This window comes from Giraffa tippelskirchi, chromosome 10, assembly GCF_054371585.1.
Source record: "Giraffa tippelskirchi isolate mGirTip1 chromosome 10, T2T-mGirTip1v1.2.pri, whole genome shotgun sequence".
In the NCBI taxonomy this organism is placed as follows: domain Eukaryota; kingdom Metazoa; phylum Chordata; class Mammalia; order Artiodactyla; family Giraffidae; genus Giraffa; species Giraffa tippelskirchi.
In genome coordinates, this window is record NC_137284.1 from 146,019,810 (window position 1) to 146,040,701 (window position 20,892).

The 20,892-nt window shown below is 42.8% G+C and overlaps 1 protein-coding gene across 3 annotated transcripts in view; it reads right to left on the bottom strand.

The window, feature by feature from the left end:
- ZC3HAV1 (zinc finger CCCH-type containing, antiviral 1) overlaps positions 1-20,892 on the bottom strand; it is a 47,580-nt gene that overhangs the window by 11,733 nt on the left and 14,955 nt on the right. For 2 of the 3 annotated variants that reach the window (XM_081533121.1, XM_081533123.1), the window contains exons 2-8: positions 16,613-16,748; positions 11,900-12,152; positions 8,999-9,760; positions 7,821-7,919; positions 4,449-4,572; positions 2,404-2,578; positions 455-575 (exon numbers count right to left, since the gene is read on the bottom strand). In XM_081533121.1, the coding sequence (XP_081389247.1) occupies positions 455-575; positions 2,404-2,578; positions 4,449-4,572; positions 7,821-7,919; positions 8,999-9,760; positions 11,900-12,152; positions 16,613-16,748 (1,670 nt within the window). Of the gene's footprint in view, positions 1-454; positions 576-2,403; positions 2,579-4,448; positions 4,573-7,816; positions 7,920-8,998; positions 9,761-11,899; positions 12,153-16,612; positions 16,749-20,892 lie in introns of all 3 variants that reach the window. The other variant, XM_081533122.1, reaches the window with a different exon arrangement.

The window sequence follows — 20,892 nt, forward strand, 5'->3', positions numbered from 1 at the left end:
ATGGCAGAACGCCAAGTCTTTAGAAAAGGCAACAGATAAAAGCATTGACCTAGATGACGAAGCCTAAAAGGAACAACATGGCTCTAAAATTTTGAAGGACCCACAGTCCCAAGATCTCTCCTGGAGTCATTAACACCTGAAATCTGTCTCAGGGAAGCAGCCCACCTAGAATCAGGAATTCAGAATGGTAGAACAGGAAGTGCCCACAGAGACCATGTAATCCAATCCCCCCCATTTTACAGGGTGCCAGGTGCTGTTCCCAGCTACTGCGTGTCACAGTCAAGGCTTAGAGCACAGGCCTTTTGACTGCCATCGGCTCCCACCCACTGGTCTTGCCGTGCTAGAAAGAACCCGGTCCTGAGTGCAGCATGCCCTCGGCTCTATTCCCACTCCTGCATGGATGCCACAGGCCAGACTGAAAGGACGGGCACCGCTGCCAAATGCAGACACTTACCTTGGAAACTCAGCTCGTAGTTTTGTGAACCCGCCTGAAACGGCACAATTCCCCTCTGACAGGACAGAAAAAGAGACTCCAGGTATGAAGAGTCAATGTTCGAAACTTCCTCATAGTCTTTCTATTTAAAAAAAATAAAAAGGTAAAGACTTCAGAGTAGGGTTTTAAGAAATTCCTATCATGATATCTTACTTTATTTCAGCCATGGGATTTGAACAGGAATGCATCCTGCCACCCAAACCAGATTGTAAAGGCTTCCTGGGTGGGGTCAAGTCAACACCCTTCTTTAGTCTCCACTGTACGGAGTCTGTGCTACTGAAACCAATGATACCATAGGTGGAGGCCTGACAAATAGAACTGTTTTGCAACAGTCCTTTTACATATTCCATAAAATATGACCCAAGTGTTCAGAGCAACTTGTACCTGATACAAGATGTCTAACCACATCCAAAACGTTGTCATGAAGTAGACCATCACAGCTACCGTCTCATCACACAATGAGAAAGAACAGCTTAAAGCTGGAATGAAGGCATGTAAAACTCCAACAGGTGCATTGTTATTTAGTTGCTAAGTCATGACTGTTTGCCATCCCATGGACTGTAGCCCACCACTCTCCTCTGTCCATGGATTTCCCAGGCAAGAATACTGGAGTGGGTTGCTATTTCCTTCTCCATCCAATAGGTGTATTGCTGTCCAAATGAGAGTGACAGGGCAAGGAACACCCCAAAAAGGTAAAGATATAATCACCAGCCATCTCCAGGACCTTCCTCTAGCCCATTCATAACTCCAGTTCTGAATGAGTGAGTGAGCGAATGAATGAACACTAGAGCCTTCAATTACATATTCTCCAAGACTTGAATTTATACCTCAGTTTCAGTAACCAGGTCTTGTTACTTTTGCCTTGTGCCTACATTACAGCCTTGATTTTGGCTGAGTGGTTTTGGTGAGCTATGGCTCACCCTCACCTTGGGCAATTCCTTCAGGTCATGCATTCCTGCCCCTCAAGGCGCACTACTAAGCTGGACTGTGTGCTGCATGCTAAGTCGCTTCAGTTGTGTCTGACTCTCTGTGACCCTATGGACTGTAGCCCACCAGGCTCCTACTGCAGCAGGTTGCCATTTCCTTCTCCAGGGTATCTTCCCAATCCCGGGATTGAACCCACATCTCTGGCATCTCCTGCACTGGCAGACAGGTTCTCTACCACTGAACTACCTGGGAAGCCCCAGGGATCTTATAATAGACTGTGCTTCTTTGATTGCTTTGGCAGCTTGGAAGCTCAGAACCAAATGTATGGCCCAGCAACTTAACTATATAGAATCTTATGCTGGCATCTCCTCATCCCTTTTTTGTTTTTGGCTTCATTTCCATCTCTTGCTTTTCTTTTCTTTTCCCTTTCTCATCACTCTAATTTCATTGCCTACTTTAGCTACCTCCCTCTCTGTTTAATCATCTGAATCAAAAGGAAGAAGGGACAGTAGACAGAACCTCTGCTTGTCTAAATTTCTCTCCCCTATTACTATGTCCCTGTGGGGGTAAGTCTAAACCTTCTAGTTCATCTGAATCCAGACTCTGACTAAATTCTAGCAACCATATGTATCAGTCTTCTGATTTCTCACTCTTGCCAACTTTTCTGGTTGCAAGGGGTAGTCTCTGCCCATTTATGTACTAGTACATAGAAAGCTATCTCAATGTTCTGCCACAGTCCCTGATAATGAGGAAAGAGGGATATTTGGCTGGCTCATATATCAAGGAGTTTCTTAAAAATATTTATAACTTTTTATAAGACAATCAGAGTATGTGCTTGCTGGGTATAATATAAAAAAACACCACTTCCTCTACCACATCCATGTTCCACGGGTAACCACGTAGGTGTCAGACACTGTGCTACTAGATTCTTCTGAAGTTGTCAAGTTTATACAAGAGTATCCACAAGAAAGAATAGTACTCACCTTCTCCCCATATGGAACCCATTTGTCAGATCCTTTCCTCCAGTACCAAATCCATTTTGTGGTAAAGAGAGAATTGGCCGGCTTTGTGACGGATGAAGGTGTGGAGATACGTCGGACGGGATTAAAATCACAAATCATCTTCTGGAAACTGATGTTATAATTGCCAACAGAAACGCTGAGAGGGAAAAGTTTAGCATTAATAAAATGCTTCGCTGAAACAAAATGCTTCCGTTTTCTCTACTTTGATCTTCTTAATAAGAGGGCAGAATTAAAAAATGAGAGTTGAAAGGGGTCTCTGAATTCCCTTTATATAGCTTACGGTCTTAAAAAACTGAAATACAGAGAGATAATTTAACCTGCCTACCCCACGTATTTAACGGTGTCACAAAATGTGTTCTTCCCTCAAAAAGATATCCCCAAAAGAATACAATTGATTGGCTCAATGTCAGCAACTCTGAAACTCACAGTAGGTCAGTTTTTTTCAATTATTATGCATTATTTAAATAGTTGGGCTTCCCTGGTGGCAAAGACAGTAAAGAATTGCTTGCAATGCAGGAGACTGCGATTCAGTCCCTGGGTCAGGAAGATTCCCTGGCAAAGGGAATGGCTACCCCATCCAGTATTCTTGCCCAGAGAATTCCATTATCAAAGCGTAGTCCGAGACCTTTTCAGGGAGTCAGCAAGGTCAAAGTTACTTTCACAATAATATTAGGACATTACCCACCTTTTTCACTTTCATACCCTCACAGGTACACAGTGGAGTTTTTCAAGGCTACACAATGTTTGATTTTACAATAAAGAGATTTGCAAAAATATAAAACAATATCATTCTTCTCAGTGAGTTTGATTTGGTTTGGTTTTGGAAAAGTTATTTTTATAGTTATACTTACATACAGTTATGTATGTATGTAATGATATATAATTAAACATGTTATGTTAACATGAATGAATTTATTATTGTTATTTTTTAATGAATCAATAAACAATTTTTCTCAATTGTGACTTTTAACATGGTAAATATCAATAGCTATAAATCCACATAAAATCCATATAAACTGAAATCTCTGGGATCCTCAGTACATTTTAAGAGTATCGAGGGCTCCAGAAACCAAAAAAGTTTGAGAGTTACTGCTCTACAAAATACCTCCTAGATCAGCGATGTTCAACCAGGAGTGATACTGCGACCCAGGAAACATTTGACAATGTCAAAAGACATTTTTGTTTCTCACAACTGGCATGTAGTGGGTAGACACCAGGGATGATGCTAAAATGCTTCAGCAAAACAAATAATTATTTGGGCCCCAAAGTCAACAGCGCTAAGGTTGAAAAACCCTGCTTCAGATTTACCTGGTCGGAGGAACACACCTAGAAACAAAACGGCTGACACCACCCTCTAGTGGCAAAATGCAGCAACACACTCTCCACCAGAAATTGACTAAAGTCAAAGACGGTTGACAAGTCTGTATTTTCCCTCCCAAAGTACTTCCTTATAAAGTAGGATGCAGCTTATAAATATGGTCATGGGTAGTATCACCCATTTCAGCCCTAACAGAAACAGAAATATAAAGCAGCCTTTTAGAAACCTCCATGATAGAGAAAATAGCAAATATAGAGGCAGGTATAAAATACTAAAGTATGTAACAAAATTCTGCCTTAGAACTATATGAAATGACTCAAATCATTTTCTCAAACAATGAGATTAAGCCAAAGGCTCTTCTGAGCTCATAGGTTTGCAAACCAACCTATGCATTTTGTTGTTCAGACAAATATTAACTGAACAAATATTTGTGTCCCTGTTTATTTCACCTGAGTTAGCAAATATTCCCAGAGTCACTCGTATTAGCCAGGCTCTGGGTGACTTCAAACCTGCCCCACTTATTCCTTTATCTTTATTAACTCAGCAGTCATTTGCCATTTTAATCTTAAGAGTTAACCTAAATGGGATTCTGAAGGAAAACTGCTTTTTCTTCTTCCCATAAGCACAGCACTAGGCTCTCCTTTGATGATGCTGTAGACTTCACAAGCCAGACCCGCCACCAACTTACCTGCAGTTTTTGGGGTCACAAAAGGCCTTCTCAATATCCTCCATGAACGGAAGGTCCACCCAGCTATTTGCAAGTAACATCTGCCACCGGTAGGGCAGGTGGAAATGAACTTTGTTGCAGCTCTCTACAAAAATAGAAGACAGGTCTGAGCAACTTGGCCAAGTGCACGGCTGACTCTCCCCATCAAGGCCTGCCTTTCCCACCCTGCCAGCCCTGTAGGCACATTTTCCAGCTACACCTGTGCTCATGCCAGTCCCTACCTGCATTGTCTCAAGCCCCTATCTCCAGATTCATTTACTACCCACAGAGACTCATCAGAAAACAAAATTCTCCACTCCCCCAAAAGCCATGTTCAGTTCAGTTCAGTTGCTCAGTTGTGTCCGACTCTTTGCGACCCCATGGACAGCAGCACGCCAGGCTTCCCTGTCCATCACCAACTCCCAGAGCTTGCTCAAACTCAAGTCCATCGAGTTGGTGATGCCATCCAACCATCTCATCCTCTGTCGTCCCCTTCTCCTCTCACCTTCAAAAAAAACAGCCATATTGCCCACACGGAAATCTGAGGTCATTAGAAATTTAAATTATCCTTTCTGCGCCTCCCTCTATATGCATTTACTGAGACAAATTGCTCTCTATTGGAGGCAACTGCCTGTGTGTTTGGCACCCCGCTCCAGTACTCTTGCCTGGAAAATCCCGTGGACAGAGGAGCTTGGTGGGCTGCAGTCCATGGGGTCGTGAAGAGTCGGACACGACTGAGCGACTTCACTTTCAATTTTCACTTGCATGCATTGGAGAAGGCAATGGCAACCCACTCCAGCGTTCTTGCCTCGAGAATCCCAGGGACAGCGGAGCCTGGTGGGCTGCCGTCTATGGGGTCGCACAGAGTCGGACACGACTGAAGCGACTTAGCAGCAGCAGCAGCAGCAGCCTGTGTGTTTCCTAGGAAGCCCTGGTCTAGAATTCATCTCTTCCAGAATTCCCTCACTGATCTCGTGCTCTTCTGACCTCACTTGTGTCTTATGTTCCCTCAACCAGCGCTCAAGACGCAGTTTGTGCTTTATTAGTTATGTTTTTACTCATTTTATGCAGTTCTCTAATTTGTGGATGTTCTGTTTGTTTGGGGCCACGTTGCACAGCTTGTGGGGTCTTAGTTCTTTGACCAGGGATTGAACCCGGGCCCCTGGCAGTGAGAGAGCACAGGCTGGACTAACCACTGGACTGCCAGGGAATTCACAGATTTGTGGATGTTTTGATGCCCCGCTTTAATGACAAACTCGGGCTTCCCTTGTGGCTCAGCTGGGAAAGGATCCACCCGCAACATGGGAGACCTGGATTCGATCCCTGGGTTGGGAATATCCCCTGGAGAAAGGAAAGGTTACCCATTCCAGTATTGTGGCCTGGAGAATTCCATGGACTATACAGTCCATGGTTGCAAAGAGTCAGACACGACTGAGCGACTTTCACTTAATAACAAACTCACTGAAGAAAGGCCTGCATCATTGTTTAGCTTTTGTCTCCTTGCTTCACTGGCAGAGGAGTAAGCATGCAAAAGATGCCCTTTCAGTGAATGCTTGCTGAAGAATGAATTAATGTTAGAAGCTCATAATACAGGAGGACAGAAAACAGTTTTATTTTTCAAAATTGGCATTATTTAAATCATTTTGAAATGTCACTGCCTGGAATTTAACTGATTCAAAAGTATAACCTTCCTCACACTCATTGGAATGGCTGCTATAAATAAAACAAACAAAAACAAATTTACAAGTGTTGGCAAGGATGTGGAGAAATTGGAACCCTTGTGCATTGCTGATAAAAATGTAAATTGATACAGCTGCTATAGAAAATTGTGTGGCAGTTTCTTAAAAACTTAAACACAGATTTACCACATAATCCAGCAATTCCACTCCTGGGTATATACCCAAAAGAACTGAAAGCAAGAACTGATATTTGTACACCTGTGTTCCTAGCAGCATTATACATAATAGCTAAAAGGTAGAAGCAACTCAACTGCCCATCAGTGGATGAATGGATAAACAAAATGAGATAGAATACAATCGAATAGTGTTCAACCTTCATAAAGGAGGAAATTCTCACAAAGGCTATAATATGGGTGAACCTTGAGGACATTGTACTAAGTGAAATAAGCCAGTGTCAGAAAAAGACAAATATTGTGTGAGATCACTCATATGGACATAGAAGAGTCATATTTGTAGACAGAAAGCAAAATGGCAGCTGTCAGGGGCTTCCCTGCCAGAAGGGGGAAATGAGGAGTCGTTGTTTAATAGGTACAGAGTTGTTGTTTTAAAGGAAATCAGTCCTGAATATCCACTGGAAGGACTAATGTTGAAGCTGAAACTGCAATACTTTGGCCACTTCATGAGAAGTGACTCACTTGAAAAGACCCTGATGCTGGGAAAGATTGAGGGCGGGAGGAGTAGGGGATGACTGAGGATGAGATGATTGGATGGCATCACCAACACAATGGACATGAGTCTGAGTAAGCTCTGGGAGTTGGTGATGGACGGGGAGGCCTGGCGTGCTGCAGTCCACAGGGTCGCAGAGTGTTGGACACGACTGAGCAACTGAACTGAGGTACAGAGTTTCAGTTTCAAAAGATGAAAAGAGTTCTGGAGATTGGTTGCACAACAGTATGAATGATGTAATGAACAGTACTAAGCAGTACACTTAAAATGGTAAAATCTATGTTATGTGTTTTACCTTAGTTAAAAAATAAACTTTGTTGAAGTTGCAGGTTTTTGATTTAGAGAACACAGGGCAGAATCTCCTCCTCAGACACAAAGGGAATGACTCTAAGACCACTAAGTGATCAAACAAGTGAATCAGACATGATGCGTAGGCCTGGGGCAGAGACATGAAAGGGACAGGGTGGTGCAAGAGGGACAGGGAAGCTCTGGGTCCCAAGCAGTCCCGTGGGAAACAGTTCTACAGGAGGCTTGGTGAGAGGGAACGGTAAACAGTCCCTGGGGTAGAAAAGAGTTGGGCACATCTTAGTGACTAAACAACAACTGCTACTTCTGTTTGGTTTTAGTATGTAAAAAGAGGGGTCCCTGATGAAGTGTAAGAGTTCACCTAAAACTGAATTGTAAAAGTAAAAAACTGAATTGTAAATTGTAAAAGGAGAAAGTATAATATCACGCAGTGGTCAAGTGGTTTGTGGTGAAAACCCAAGTTCTATTTGTGCATCTGTAAAATGAATTAACCAAAGAACCTAAAGCTGAGTTGAAGTTTAAAGAAGATGCATGTGAGATCCTCAGCACTGCACTCAACACATAGTAAACACTCAATAAATGCTAGCCATACTACTATTAATAATGTTTCTGCTTCTAGAAAGTCATTAAGGTAGTTACTCACTAAGTTGACAACTCTTATACAGATGGTCAAGACAAATCTCGTTTGAGCTGAGTTCATTCATCATGGAAGATGTGGTACTCTCAACGTCACGTACAGAATCTACAAAACAGAAGAGGACGCATGTAAGCGAAATGTAACATTTAAACCAAAAAAACAACAAGATACCTGGTCTAACAGCGGGAAAGAGTATCTGAAATGGGGACCAGGTTCAAGAAAACTCTTATGATTCATGTATTGCTCATGAGAGCCCAGACGTGAAAACAAACATGAAAGTCAGGGTTACTTAGTGTCATGCTGCTTTCTTGAACCATGGCTAAACTATTCCTGTTCTCGATAAATGGAGCAACTTACTCTATACAGTTCTAGGGTTGGTCCTTCTGTCTTCCTATGTCCTCATCAGTACCACTCCTCATCCAAAACCCTTTGCCCTTTAGTACTGCTAAGGAACATCCAAAGAGAAACCACCAGCCGTGGCCACTCTACCCAAACACGAGACATGGGGCCCCTCTTTGTCCCTCAGTGACCACACAGAACCCAGCCTGGAGCCTGCCTTGTCATCTCACTGGCGGCGGTGACAGGGATTTGAGCTGAGTTCTGACAATGGGTCCCCTAGGCTGCAGCTCTGTTGCTTAAGGAAGGTGTAAAAGAAGGGACCTGGGTAAAAATGATGTTTATGAATCCTTGTACCAAGTGAGACATGCTAAATTGTAAATCAGTAAAACAATGTATGTAACATAAAAAATTGCTTATGCAGTATCGTCTTAGCTGTAAACAAACTAGGTAGAGAAAACCGTTAAAGAATAGAAATGAAAAGTTCATTGTACATTTCTTTGTGTAACTGCAGTGTCTTTACTTATGTTAATATCAATTAATAATAATATTCTAACATCCTTGTATAAAATACTATGTTTCTAGAAAAGAAAAGGAAGGGACCTTGGGGAGAGCAAGCGCTGCCTTGTGCGGGGGCAGAGGGCTCCCCACGTGTGGCCAGGACCTGCTTGTTAACCCCCGAATTCCACAGCATAACACATCTTTCTTCCCTCTGACTGCCGCCATGAAGCCAAACCCAGTGGCACCAGTTTTACCTACATCGGTAGTTTTACCCATCACTTTATCCATCCATCTAGCGGCACTGTGGACAGACTGACTAGCCCAGAAGGTCTCTTCTGTGTGTTTACCATTAACAAGGGCGGCGGCTCCATCCCCAGTCATCTTGCCAGCGGTGGGCAGATGACTCCGAGGTGTTCCAGCGTCTGGGTTCCTAGGTAACGATTTTTCTCTCTGTCTACTGCCTGGGGTTTGGTAATTCGCCAGTCTCGTGGAAGTGGTATCTACGGCTGTGCCGTCAGCGTTATTATCAAAAAGCAGGAAGTGCTGGCCGTCTTGATGCCCACTCCTGCGCTCCGCATTCACATGGTCTGAGGAAAGGACAGCGGTGCTCTTTCTGGTGGTGATGGTTTCAGGCGTTTGCGGAGAGCCAGGAGGAGTGAAGGATAAGGCTGGACTGGAGGAAATCCAACTCTTTTTATCGGTGTCCTGGTCATTCTGCCAGGATGCAGGGCCCTTCCAGTTGAAGGCTGTTGTCAAACCAAAATGGAAGGGAGCATGGCTATGACTCCCATAGCAAAGATCCTTTGCACTGCCATTCTCTGCAAGCCTTTGGCTTCCTCCCCCTTGACCAGTTCCTCCAAGACTGGCAGCCGCAGACGGGACGGAGGCAGGCAGGGGGCACTCCTGACTTCCCAGATGCGAGAACTTGTGGGCAAGATCCTCGACAGGCCCATCACTTGAGACAGAGCCGCGGTGGCCGGCAGGCTTTGGGCTGGGTGGGCAGGACCTCTGGGCAGGAGCCGAAGCTGCTGGAAGAAATTCCTTGCTGCCCCGGTCTCTGCTCCTACTCCTCCCTCTGTAGGCTGGGTCTCTACGATGGGGAGGAGGAGCTGGGAAAGAAAAACCAAACAACAAAAGTTAGCCTTAATGTCCTTAACTCTGTACCCACCTCCCGTTCGGCCTCAGAGAGGCCAGGTGAAGTGAGAGTGGGGTAAAGCAGAAACAGTATCAGCAGGAGAGAAGAAAAGGAGGGACTTCATCATCGGGCAAGAGAGGTTCAGACGTTTTCGTGGGTAAGTATATTTGGAGGTCTAAAAATCTTTTCAGGAATTCCCCATGACCACTCTTAGGGATCTTGCTCTTTCCACCTCAGAGCCCTAAATTTTCACACTGGAGAAGCAGTGAATTAACCTGGTACTGTCATTCGGCAATCCTGCAGAGTCAAAACGCTGCCACTGCTTGTAACAGCCAAGGTACGTGCTGTGCCGTGCTTAGTCGCTCAGTCGTGTCCAACTCTTTGCAACCCCATGGACTATAGCCCACCAGGCTGCTCTCCATGGGGATTCTCCAGGCAAGAATACTGGAGTGGGTTGCCATTTCCTCCTCCAGGGGATCTTCCCAACCCAGAAATCGGACCAGTGTCTCCTGCATTGCAGGCTGATTCTTTACCTGCTGAGCTACCAGGGAAGCCCAGCCAAGACATGGAGGCAACCTAAATATCCATTGACAGAGAAATGGGTAAAGAAGATGTGGTACATATATACAATGGAATACTACTCAGCCATTAAAAAAGAATGAAATAATCCCATTTGCAGCAACAGATGGACCTAGAGTGTCATACTACTTCACACTAGAGTGAAGTAAGCCAAATAGATGAGAAATATCCTATGACGTGCCTTATATGGGTAATCTTAAAAGAAATGATACAAATGATCTTATTCACAAAACAGAAAAAGACTCATAGACTTAGAGAAGGAACTTATGATTACCAGCAGGGGAAGGATGGAGGGAAGGGATGGTTAGGGAGTTTGGGATCAACATATACACATTGCTATATTTAAAGTGGATAACCAACAAGGACCTACTGTATAGCACAGGGAACTGTGCTCAGTGTTACATGGCAGCCTGGATGGGAGGGGAGTTTGGGGGAGAATGGATACATGTATATATAAGGCTGAGTCCCTCTGCTGTGCACCTGAAACTATTACAACATTGTTAATTAACTGTTCTCCAAAATCAAATAAAAAGTTTTAAAAAATTAATTTGTGTGAAAATCTTGACAAGGTGGTTATGACAATAGAAGAATCCCGCCTTCCTGCCAGCCCTGCAGAAAACACCACCTTTGGCCTAGGATAAAGGTTGAGCCAACCCTGGCTCTTCTCGGATTCTCTCGTGGGACTTAGATGCAGCTCCTAAATGCCCACTGTCTTAGGTGGGGCTGTCCACAGTCCTCAAGTTCAAGTCCACATTTACCGCAAGGGTGAATGGAGAGACAGACTAGTGCCCATCAGAGACGAGTGCCCCCAAATCACTTAGAGTTCACCCATATTGTGACACAGGTGTACCTAAGCTAAGAAGTCACAATACTTAAAACAACAACAAAAAAGGAAATAAGGAAAGGTCTGATTTCACTGAAGCTTGGAATTATCCAGAGTTGTTCATCTGGCCCCCAAATGCCCAAGCTTAAGTCAGCAATATCCAAAATTAAAACAAGAAAATTGACCTCTTTCTAGAAACATGTTAAGTCACAGCCTCAGGAAGCAGAGAGAAGGGAGGGAGTGAGCATGTGTATTCATGTGTGCAAAGTGTGGTGTGCTTGTATGTTTATATGTGGGGTTCATATATGTTTATATGAAGTGCGTGCGTGTATGTGTGATATGCATACATGGTGGACATGTGTGTGTGTGATATGCATACATGGTGGACATGTGAGGGGTGTATGCGTGTGTACGTGAGGTTTGCACATATGGTGTGTGACACGTCCCTAGTGAGAGGTGCATATATGTTGGCAACGTGCCCGAGTGTGAAGTGTGTCTGTGTGGTTTGGATGCATGGAATAGCATGAAATCAAATTGCAAAATCACACATATACTATGATCATAATTATGTAAAAATTGTGTATGCGTACCGACAAGGTCTGAAAGGGAAAATAGTTTTACATGATGAGGCAGGGTGAGCATCAGTAGAGATTCCCTCTCTTTGTGATTTCTGTTTATTTCCGTTTGCCCTGTTAAGAAGGCCACACTTACCCTTCCACGCTGAGGGCTTCTTTCGGCGGTGCCTGCTATCGCAGATGTCCTGGATGTTCTGTACCACGCTTGAGCTCAGCCCGTGCTCCCTCATGACAGCCAGCACCTTTCTGTCCATCAGGTTATGGGACCGGAAGCAGTTGGCATAACCACAGTTCCCTCGGGTAAAGTGTTCACAGACATGGAGTCTTTCACACGGGGGCTGTTGGTTACAAATCTGTCTTCCACCCTCACCCTTATAATTCTTGCATATCTACAGAAGGAAGAAACAAGAGCCAGAGAGAAAACATGTTTCTCTATATGCCACACATTAAGGAAAGTTCATGTAAATATAATGATCTATATGGGAATAGAATCTAAAAAAGAGTGGATCTATGTATCAGTTCAGTTCAGTTCAGTCGCTCAGTCGTGTCCGACTCTTTGTGATCCCATCGACTGTAGCACGCCAGGCCTCTCTGTCCATCACCAACTCCCAGAGTTTACTCAAACTCATGTCCATTGAGTCGGTGATGCCATCCAACCATCTCCTCCTCTGTTGTCCCCTTCCCCTCCTGCCCTCAATCTTTCCCAGCATCAGGGTCTTTTCAAATGAGTCACTTTTTCGCATCAGGTGGCCAAAATATTGGAGTTTCAGCTTCAACATCAGTCCTTCCAATGAATATTCAGGACTGATTTCCTTTAGGATGGACAGGTTGGATCTGTGTATAGGTATAACTGATTCACTCTCCTGGACACCTGAACTAACACAACATTGTAAATCAACTATACTCCAATAAATATTGATTAAATAAATAAAAAATAAAAATGCATTTTTTTTTACTTCCTGGTAAGAAAAAAATGCATATTTTCTTATCTCCTGAAAGAAAAAGAAAAAAAAAAAACAGAAGCAGAGATATAAACTTCCCTGATGACTCAGCAGGTAAAGAATCTGCCTGCAATGCAGGAGCTGCAGGAGACGCAGGTTCAATCCCTGGGTCAGGAAGATCCCTTGGAGAAGGCAATGGCAACCCTCTCTAGTATTCTTGCCTGAGAAATCCCATGGACAGTGGAGCCTAGTGCTACAGTCCATGGGGTGGCCAAGAGTCAGACAGGACTGAGCACATGAGCACAAGCAGAGATATATCTAAGGAAAAAAATGTATGTGTATAACTCTGTAATCTTTGTTGAGTTATATTCAATCAGTGACTTATTTGGGGTAGAAGAGGCCTACAAACTAAATAAAAGAAACTTGACTTTTATTAACCTCTTTTGGAAGAATCAATATAAGATGGCCGGCTATAGATAGAACAAAACAGGACCCAAAGGGAGCCCTACATATAAAGTAATCCCAAAGAGGAAGGCCCACCTTTGGATATCAACACATCTTCAATTAATCAGAAGAACTCTGCAGGGGGCACGGGTTATCCTGCATGCCACGTGGTGCAGTCAAAAAGAAAAACAAAGGATGTGAGGTCTTAGCTTCAGCTGCTGGGAGCTAGGCAGAATGTGGCAGTTTCTCAAAAGACCAACTGATAGTTGATCATTTTTATATGTAAATAGGTATATCTACATATCTAGCTCTACGGAAATGTAATTCTTACTGAAATGAGAGCAGGAGAAGTATCGCCAGTGAGGCCAGACCCTGTGATACAGGACTAGAGGATGTGGGTTGAAGTCTGCAGCTAGAAGCAGCTATACGTGACTTCACATCTGAATTACTTACTTACTCCCAGACTCTTGGCCTTGCTGTAAAAGACAAAAATATTTGCTCCCCTCACCTAACCACGTTGTGCAGCAGGTTAAATAATAAAATACGTAAATGTCTTGTACACAATACAAAATGTGATGCAAATGTTTGAATCATTACACGAAGAGGCTTAAACACGAAAGCATTTGTAAGTTGTTTCAACAGACTGAGCAAACCAGATCAACATGGGTCACTGTGATGTATCCAGGTGGGAAAGACATGGATTCAACCATGATTGAGCCATATAAACAACTTCTAAACCTGATGGAAATACATATCATTATGATAGAGTCTATGAGCCAGGATTAAGACTCTTGGCTGACAGTTCTCAAAGTGTGGTCCCGGGACCAACAGCATCAGCTCCAACCAAAAACTACTAGAAATACAAATCCTTGGGCCCTTCCCCATATCTACAGTCAGAACGGCCAGAGGAGGAGGCCAGCAATCTGGGTTCTGGAGCCCAGCAATCACTCCTGGTGATTCTGACCCACACTAAAGCTTGAGACCCAGAATTCTCGAGGCTCAAGTGAAACGAGATTATTAGCAACTTCGCAGATGATACTTTGGTTAACATTCCTAGTATTGTTCTGATGTTTAAGAAAGACTGCTCCTGCCAGAACAAATGAGACCCTTTTTAATAAATGCACTTCAATTATCCATGTTTATATACCAGGAAGTCAGGTTTATGCTTTTATGTTCTCACAGATTAAGGCAAAGTGGAAAAGTGTGAACGTGTTCGGTATTTGAGGGCAGGCGTGTGCTTTGTCCACCGTTGACTTCAAGATTTAACTCAGTGCTACCCTTGCAGGCACTCCTGAGTGTTAGCTGAATGACCGCAAAGCAAACATTAGTCTCATAAGTAAAGTGAGACCCTGAAGGATGAAATGCCTTGTCCAAGATCACATAGGTAGTTGGAGGCAAAGACAGAACTTAGAGACGTGGAGCAACCATCCTTGATCAACTATCCTTGGAACTAGCTGAACTCTAGCTGACCACTCCCCTCCCCTGCTAAAACCTTGAAAATACTCCGCCCTATTCCCCCAAGTTAAAATACTCCTTTAGGGACAACTCTTGCCCAGAATGGTCAAATAGAGACTTATGTCATTGATGCTCTAGTTGATTTCCCATCACAGGAACCAGCTTCTCAGACCTCTGGTCCCAGGACGTTTCCAACCTTGCAAGTTTGACACTAGGTTAGACCCCGGGCAACACTGTCTCAAGAGTCATGACAAGCGTTCAGCTGTCGTCATTCTTTCACAAGAAAGGGAAAGGAGAAGGTGCCTCTGTTAGTCAATGGGACATTTAGCGAGTTAGAGTGTAAGACATTTTCCCCATACTGATAGCTAGGAGGGACTGGGCTGGCTGGCACATAGGCCAAGGGCCATAGAGATCCCAAGATAAGACCTCTGAACCTTGGGTTCCTGGAAACAGAGAGAGAAACTCAAGTACATAAATGAAAGAATGCCTGGGGAAGTGAGTTATAGTTAAACATTCCTCCCCTACCCTTCCTCTCTGAAGACATTTTTATAGAGTGTCTTGCATTCCTATCTCGCCTGAGCTCAGTAATCAACCCAGAATCACCCCACATGTCCTAAGTTTTCCTAAGTCCTCAGGGAAACACACTGAGCTTAGAGTCAAAAGATGCTTAACCCTCCAGATGTCCCTAACAGCTATCTTGTCATACATAAAAGCATGACCGGATTTCAACCTTGTTATCTTATCTCAGTCACTTCCACCCACTCAACTTGAGGCTTCTATTATGTTTCTGGGCCTCTCTTCCAGAATGAGGCTAACTTCTTTACACAAGGATTTTTCTCAGGTCAGATACCATTCTTTAAGCAGCATCCTCTGATTTTCAAGTCAATATTCCTATGTGGATGAGACTGTTAATTATCTGAAATTGTTCTTATCCTTCTTCTAATAATAGAAGCTTCCAAGTTTTAGCTGGACATGTAGTTACCCAGCCAGAAAACTACATTTTCCAGCCTGCCTTCTCCCTAAGTGCAGTCATGTGGTAAGTTCTGGCGAATGAGATGGAGCATACAATGAATGAGATACAATATCCAGGACACATCTTTTTAAAAAGGAGGCAGCTTGTCTTTTACTTACTCCTTCTCTACGTTCCTGATGATGCTGAGAAGAGCCTCCTTGTACCGTGAGGAGGAAGCCATATGTTAAAAGAGAGCAGAGATTATCTACCGGTCCAGTAATAAAACAAATCTATTATATATAAGATAACAAGGCTGACCTACTGGCCTGAGTCCCTACACTACATCATGGAATTCAGCTGCCTGACCATCAGACTACCTGCTTCCCTACCTCTAGGCAAGACCAAAAGTCAGCAAACTATTTGCGTAAATGATCCAATAGTAAATATTTTAGGCTTGGCAGGCCATCCGATCTCTGTTGCAAATACTCAACTCACTCTTGTATGAGAAAGTGGCCATAGACAATACATAAATGAGCGAGTGTGGCTGTGTTCCAATTAAACTACAAAAATGGGCGGCAGGTGGGATGTGGTCCATAGACTATAGTTTAGTGACCTCAGATCTAGACTACCAAGAGATGGAGAAACAAAGTAATATTTTATTTGAATCACTGCATTTTGAGATCTCTTTGCTACAACTTAGTCTCAAGCAATGTACCCTGTCATCTTCCAAAACCTTGCTTCAAAGCCCACCTATTCCAGGAAGTCACTCGGATGTAAGGCACCAATTAGTCTTATTGCTCCTTCTTCAGATCACACTTGCTCACACAGGGTTCCCTAGCAGCCCAGGGGAGGAGGCATTCCAGACTCAAATACTCGTAAAACTTCAAATAAGAAGGAAACTGTTGGAATCTCCAGCTCACTTAGCAACAGCCACCTGCTGACTGCCACCTGCAGAGCCCTGGTGTCTGGGTTTCTCTGCTCCCATTCCAACACACACATGACACCACACTGCCAAAGGCATTCTCCTTGCTTTTCAAACTGAGGAATCAGAACTTACCTCGGGCATAAAAAAAGGGTCACTTTGGAGAAGGAGCACAGCTAATTCCTCTTGGTTCAGTCCAGAGAGCCCATGGTTTGTCAGGACCCTGAAGTTATCTTCTGAGAGAACCTCATGAGAATATTTGCATAAATTCCTGAAAGAAAATAACAATGGTCAGAGCTTCCACTTCACAGAAAATAAAGAAAAAGCAATCATCCAGGAAACCTTTCAAAAGAAAATCAATGCCCACATCTTTGGGTAACTAACACAAGGTTGGTCCAGCTTCAAGAATACACTTTAAAAATATAAATTGATGAAACACTTAGATAGGAAAAGAGAATGTGAGGATCTCTTTGTAAATTATACATATGTATTCTTTTTTTTTTAACTTTTTATTTTGTATTGGGGTACAGCTGATTGACAGCATACACGTTATACTTTAATTTATTGCAAGCCTTCTTTAAAAGTCTCCTCTAGTATATGTTAATTATGTAAGATGAGGAAAAAATAGCAAAGAAACTGAAACCAATTTAGTGGAAATGATTGCCCTTTGAGAGGCCAATAATAATTAGGATAACACATCTATGGAATGACAATAAAATCAATGGGATAAAAGAATTTCATTGATCAAACTAAACTAGATGAAATTGTCCCTTGCTTTATCACTTCTATGACTGTATACCTATGTGATTTGTGACTACAAAGGAATGGAAGAAGCTTGTAATCGCATATTTCAAACAACTCTACCAAGAAAGTGATAAAAATCCTCTTCACTTTAAGACTGATGATTTAGGTCTGACAGAACTTTCTGTGATGATGGACTTGTTCTATAATTTGAGCTTTCTGAGATGTAAGCCATACATGACTAATGCACACTTGAAATATAGGTAATAAGACTTAGGAAACTAAATTTTCCATTTTATTTCAATTAATCTAAATTTGAACAGCCTCATATGACTAATGGCCACGAGACTGCATGGCAGAGATCTAAACATTTGCTCTTAAAAATGTAGTGGGAGGAGTAGCTTTACCATTATCACAAATTTAGAATATCCCAGGCTCCACCCCAGTTCGAGTGAATCAAAATCTGCCTTTCAACAAGACCCCCAAATTATAATCACACTGATGTCCCACAAGCACTGACTTATTAGACCAAGCGTTGAGACGCTGACAGCACTGATGTTTTCATTAGACAAACATAATTTGACAATTACCAGTGTTCACCTAACAAATATCTTCTACTTCTTAACTTGTATACGTACATTCCCTATTATATCACCAACATCCTCAGATTTACGGTTTTAACAGTTGCTAATGTGGTGGGATCTTAATATTTTCCAGTTGGTACAACCATTATCAAATTGTCAGGTGGTTAGGTAATGGACAGATTTTCACTATACCACCTTTATAAACCTTTCCTCTTTCACATTATTTTCTCGAGATTTATTTGAGAGTATTGCCTAAGTGGTTTGTGTTTTGATCTCCTGCTCTGCAGAAAACATACTAGTAAATATAGAGAGTGTGTCTATTTCCCTCCAAGCTGTGGGGGGCAGCCTGAGAACAAACGGGATCTGCTTTGGGAGCTGCCTTGTTGGCTCAGGGGTCTAATTCCAGACATAGCTCTCTGTCCCACCACCCCTTATTAATCACTAACCTTAAAGAAACATCTTGCAGCCCCTGGAGCGCATCTGACGCAGGACAAATGGCTTTTATGACCTGAGTCCTGAGATACGACCTGAGTCTTGAGAAACAAAGTCTTAAGATCTTGATTGATTGCTTTATGTTCCTTATGTGATCTTTGGTGCAAAGAATGTGTTGTATAAGAATTTCCTGGTATAAGGGTATAAAAATCTGTGTGTAAAATAAACAATCATCACTGACTGCAGTGATCCTCTCAACCCCGCTGTGTCTGTATCTACTTATTTCTCAGCCGAGGAATCCCGCGTTTGTGCCTGCGTTGACTCGTCGGCCGGTCCCGACACAAGCACATTAACATCGAGTTTTATCACTTTTGCTACTTAACTAAGAAATAGATTCATGCTTTTAGTTTGCACTTTAATCATTAGCAAGACTGAAATACTCCAAATGGAGGTTTGATGTTTGTATTTCCTCTTATACTATTTGTTCATATCTTTTAACTGTTTATCTATAGATTTACAATTGTTCTTTATATTTTTTAATACTAATCTTTACCAGCCTTGTATATTTCAAATAGTTTTGCATTTTTCTCTTTTTATCAAGAACTTATTAAGCTTGCTGTTGCTCAATTTTTATACAATCAGATCCTTCCAATTCACCACTTGTAATTTAGCCCAGTTTTAATACTCGAGAAATTAATTCCTCCGCTACAGCTGGATAACTATAATATGTCATTTTGTTTCACTTTTAGAAGAGATATTTTCAACTTTAAAATATCTGGAGCTTATTTTTGACAACTAGCATCAGAGGAGGACAGAAGTGCTTTATATCTTTTCTCAGTAACGTCTATTAAATAGGATTCCTGTCTTACTATTTTGTTGTCCAGAACTATCATTTGTTAACTTTTTAGCAAATTTAGAATGCAGGGAATCCTTATTATGTTTTTGTCAATCTACTATTCTGCTTTGCATCTGATACCATACAATATAAATGTCCTTTGTACCACATTTTAAATATTAACAAAATAATTTATTCTATTATTGGTTCATTTCTTTTCAAAAATTTCCGTAATGTGCTTAACTATTATTTTCACTATAGAAATTGTATTGTTGTTTTGTCAATTTCCACAAAATATCATATGGAATCTAATTTGTGTTAACTCCATACATTAGATATTATGTCATGTTACTATTTTAAATCTTCTGATTCTAGAACAGAAAATATCTCTTCATTTATTCAAGTCTTATTCTATTTTTCTTACTGAGAATTAAAATCTTTCTTTTCATAGTTCTCTTTCATTTCCCAAATATTAAACATAAATCAGTTGTCACTATTGTTTTTCATTGTCACTGTAAACGGAAATGCAACTGACTGCAACATTATTTTATTGAAACTGAGAGTGATTTTTGTAACGTAAACACCTACATAAAAGTTATTCTCTAAGAAGTGGTCTTAGAAAGTCACTATTCAAATGCCACTGTCTGTGTGTAAGGCATTTCTGAAACATTCTGGCATTGCCTTTGGATCTAGCTGTGGAACCCCAAAAGAAAAGTCAGAATCAACAACCATGGCAGCCACAGCCTAAGCTCTTAAAACCCAGCCAGCCCTCCCACACTCCCTGTTTCATGCAAAAGTCAAGGGCAGGTGGTCAGGCTCTGTTGACAGCCTGTATCCCAGCCATTTTCTAGGGCGTGCACTCTCCTGGTTTTCTTCACCGGGAGTCCTGGCTTTTAGTGTGTTTCTGGCACTCCCTGATAAAGCTGACATCAGCTCTCTGCTTGCTCTTGGGGTTTGCGGTTTCAGATAACTGCTCCCCCACAGCCCCCACTCCACAGAGCCCTCAGCGGCTAGACAAAACTACACCTTATCTCTTTCCCAACCATCATGGGAGGGGGGCATCTATGAAGAGATTCTACGGCAGGAAGGGGCCCAGCCTCCACCCCAAAGCAGGAAACCCCTCCAGACATGTGTGAGCCTCCCTACCTCACTAGACCTCTCACTCCCCTGGGCAGAAAATGAGCTCACTGAAACACTCCACCGCTAGGCAGCTTCTGCCCTCGGAGATATTGGACAGCGGGGAGATGGGAGGCATTAAGAACCTTTCTTTTCCTTTGAGCTTCAGTCCAGACGTTGTGGTCACAGTGCCAAGACTATCGTACCTCACCTACGGCCGGATTACGGTCATATGTGAAGACCTAGCCCCTCTCCAGATTCCAGCAAGATACAACCTCGATCTTACCTGTCTTGCACCTGCTCTGCCCTTGCCAAGGGGCAGTGGGGCACGTCCAAGGTCCTGGAAGTCAGCATTTCCTCTAAATAACTAAAGGCAGCCAGGCAAGCCTATGGAGAAGCCCTCTGCCTGGAGCCCCAAGAGTCTGGGCTTTCCCAGCCCACCTAAGACACTCATGTCCACAGGAAGAGCCCGTCCAGCACACGTGGTGCTGGCTGGGTCCTTGATGCTGCCCGTCTGAGGGCCCAAATCACTCTTCATTTCTCATCTCCATCCTCAGGCAAACTACTCGTTCCTCTAGATTCTATAATCCTCACCCTGAACCCAGCCTCAGTCAGCAACATGTCATATCTAGCCTTGGGTTCTGACCTGTAGCTCCATCCCTGGGAGGCCCTGCTCTGTTTTCCCACATTTCCTAGACTTTTCCAAA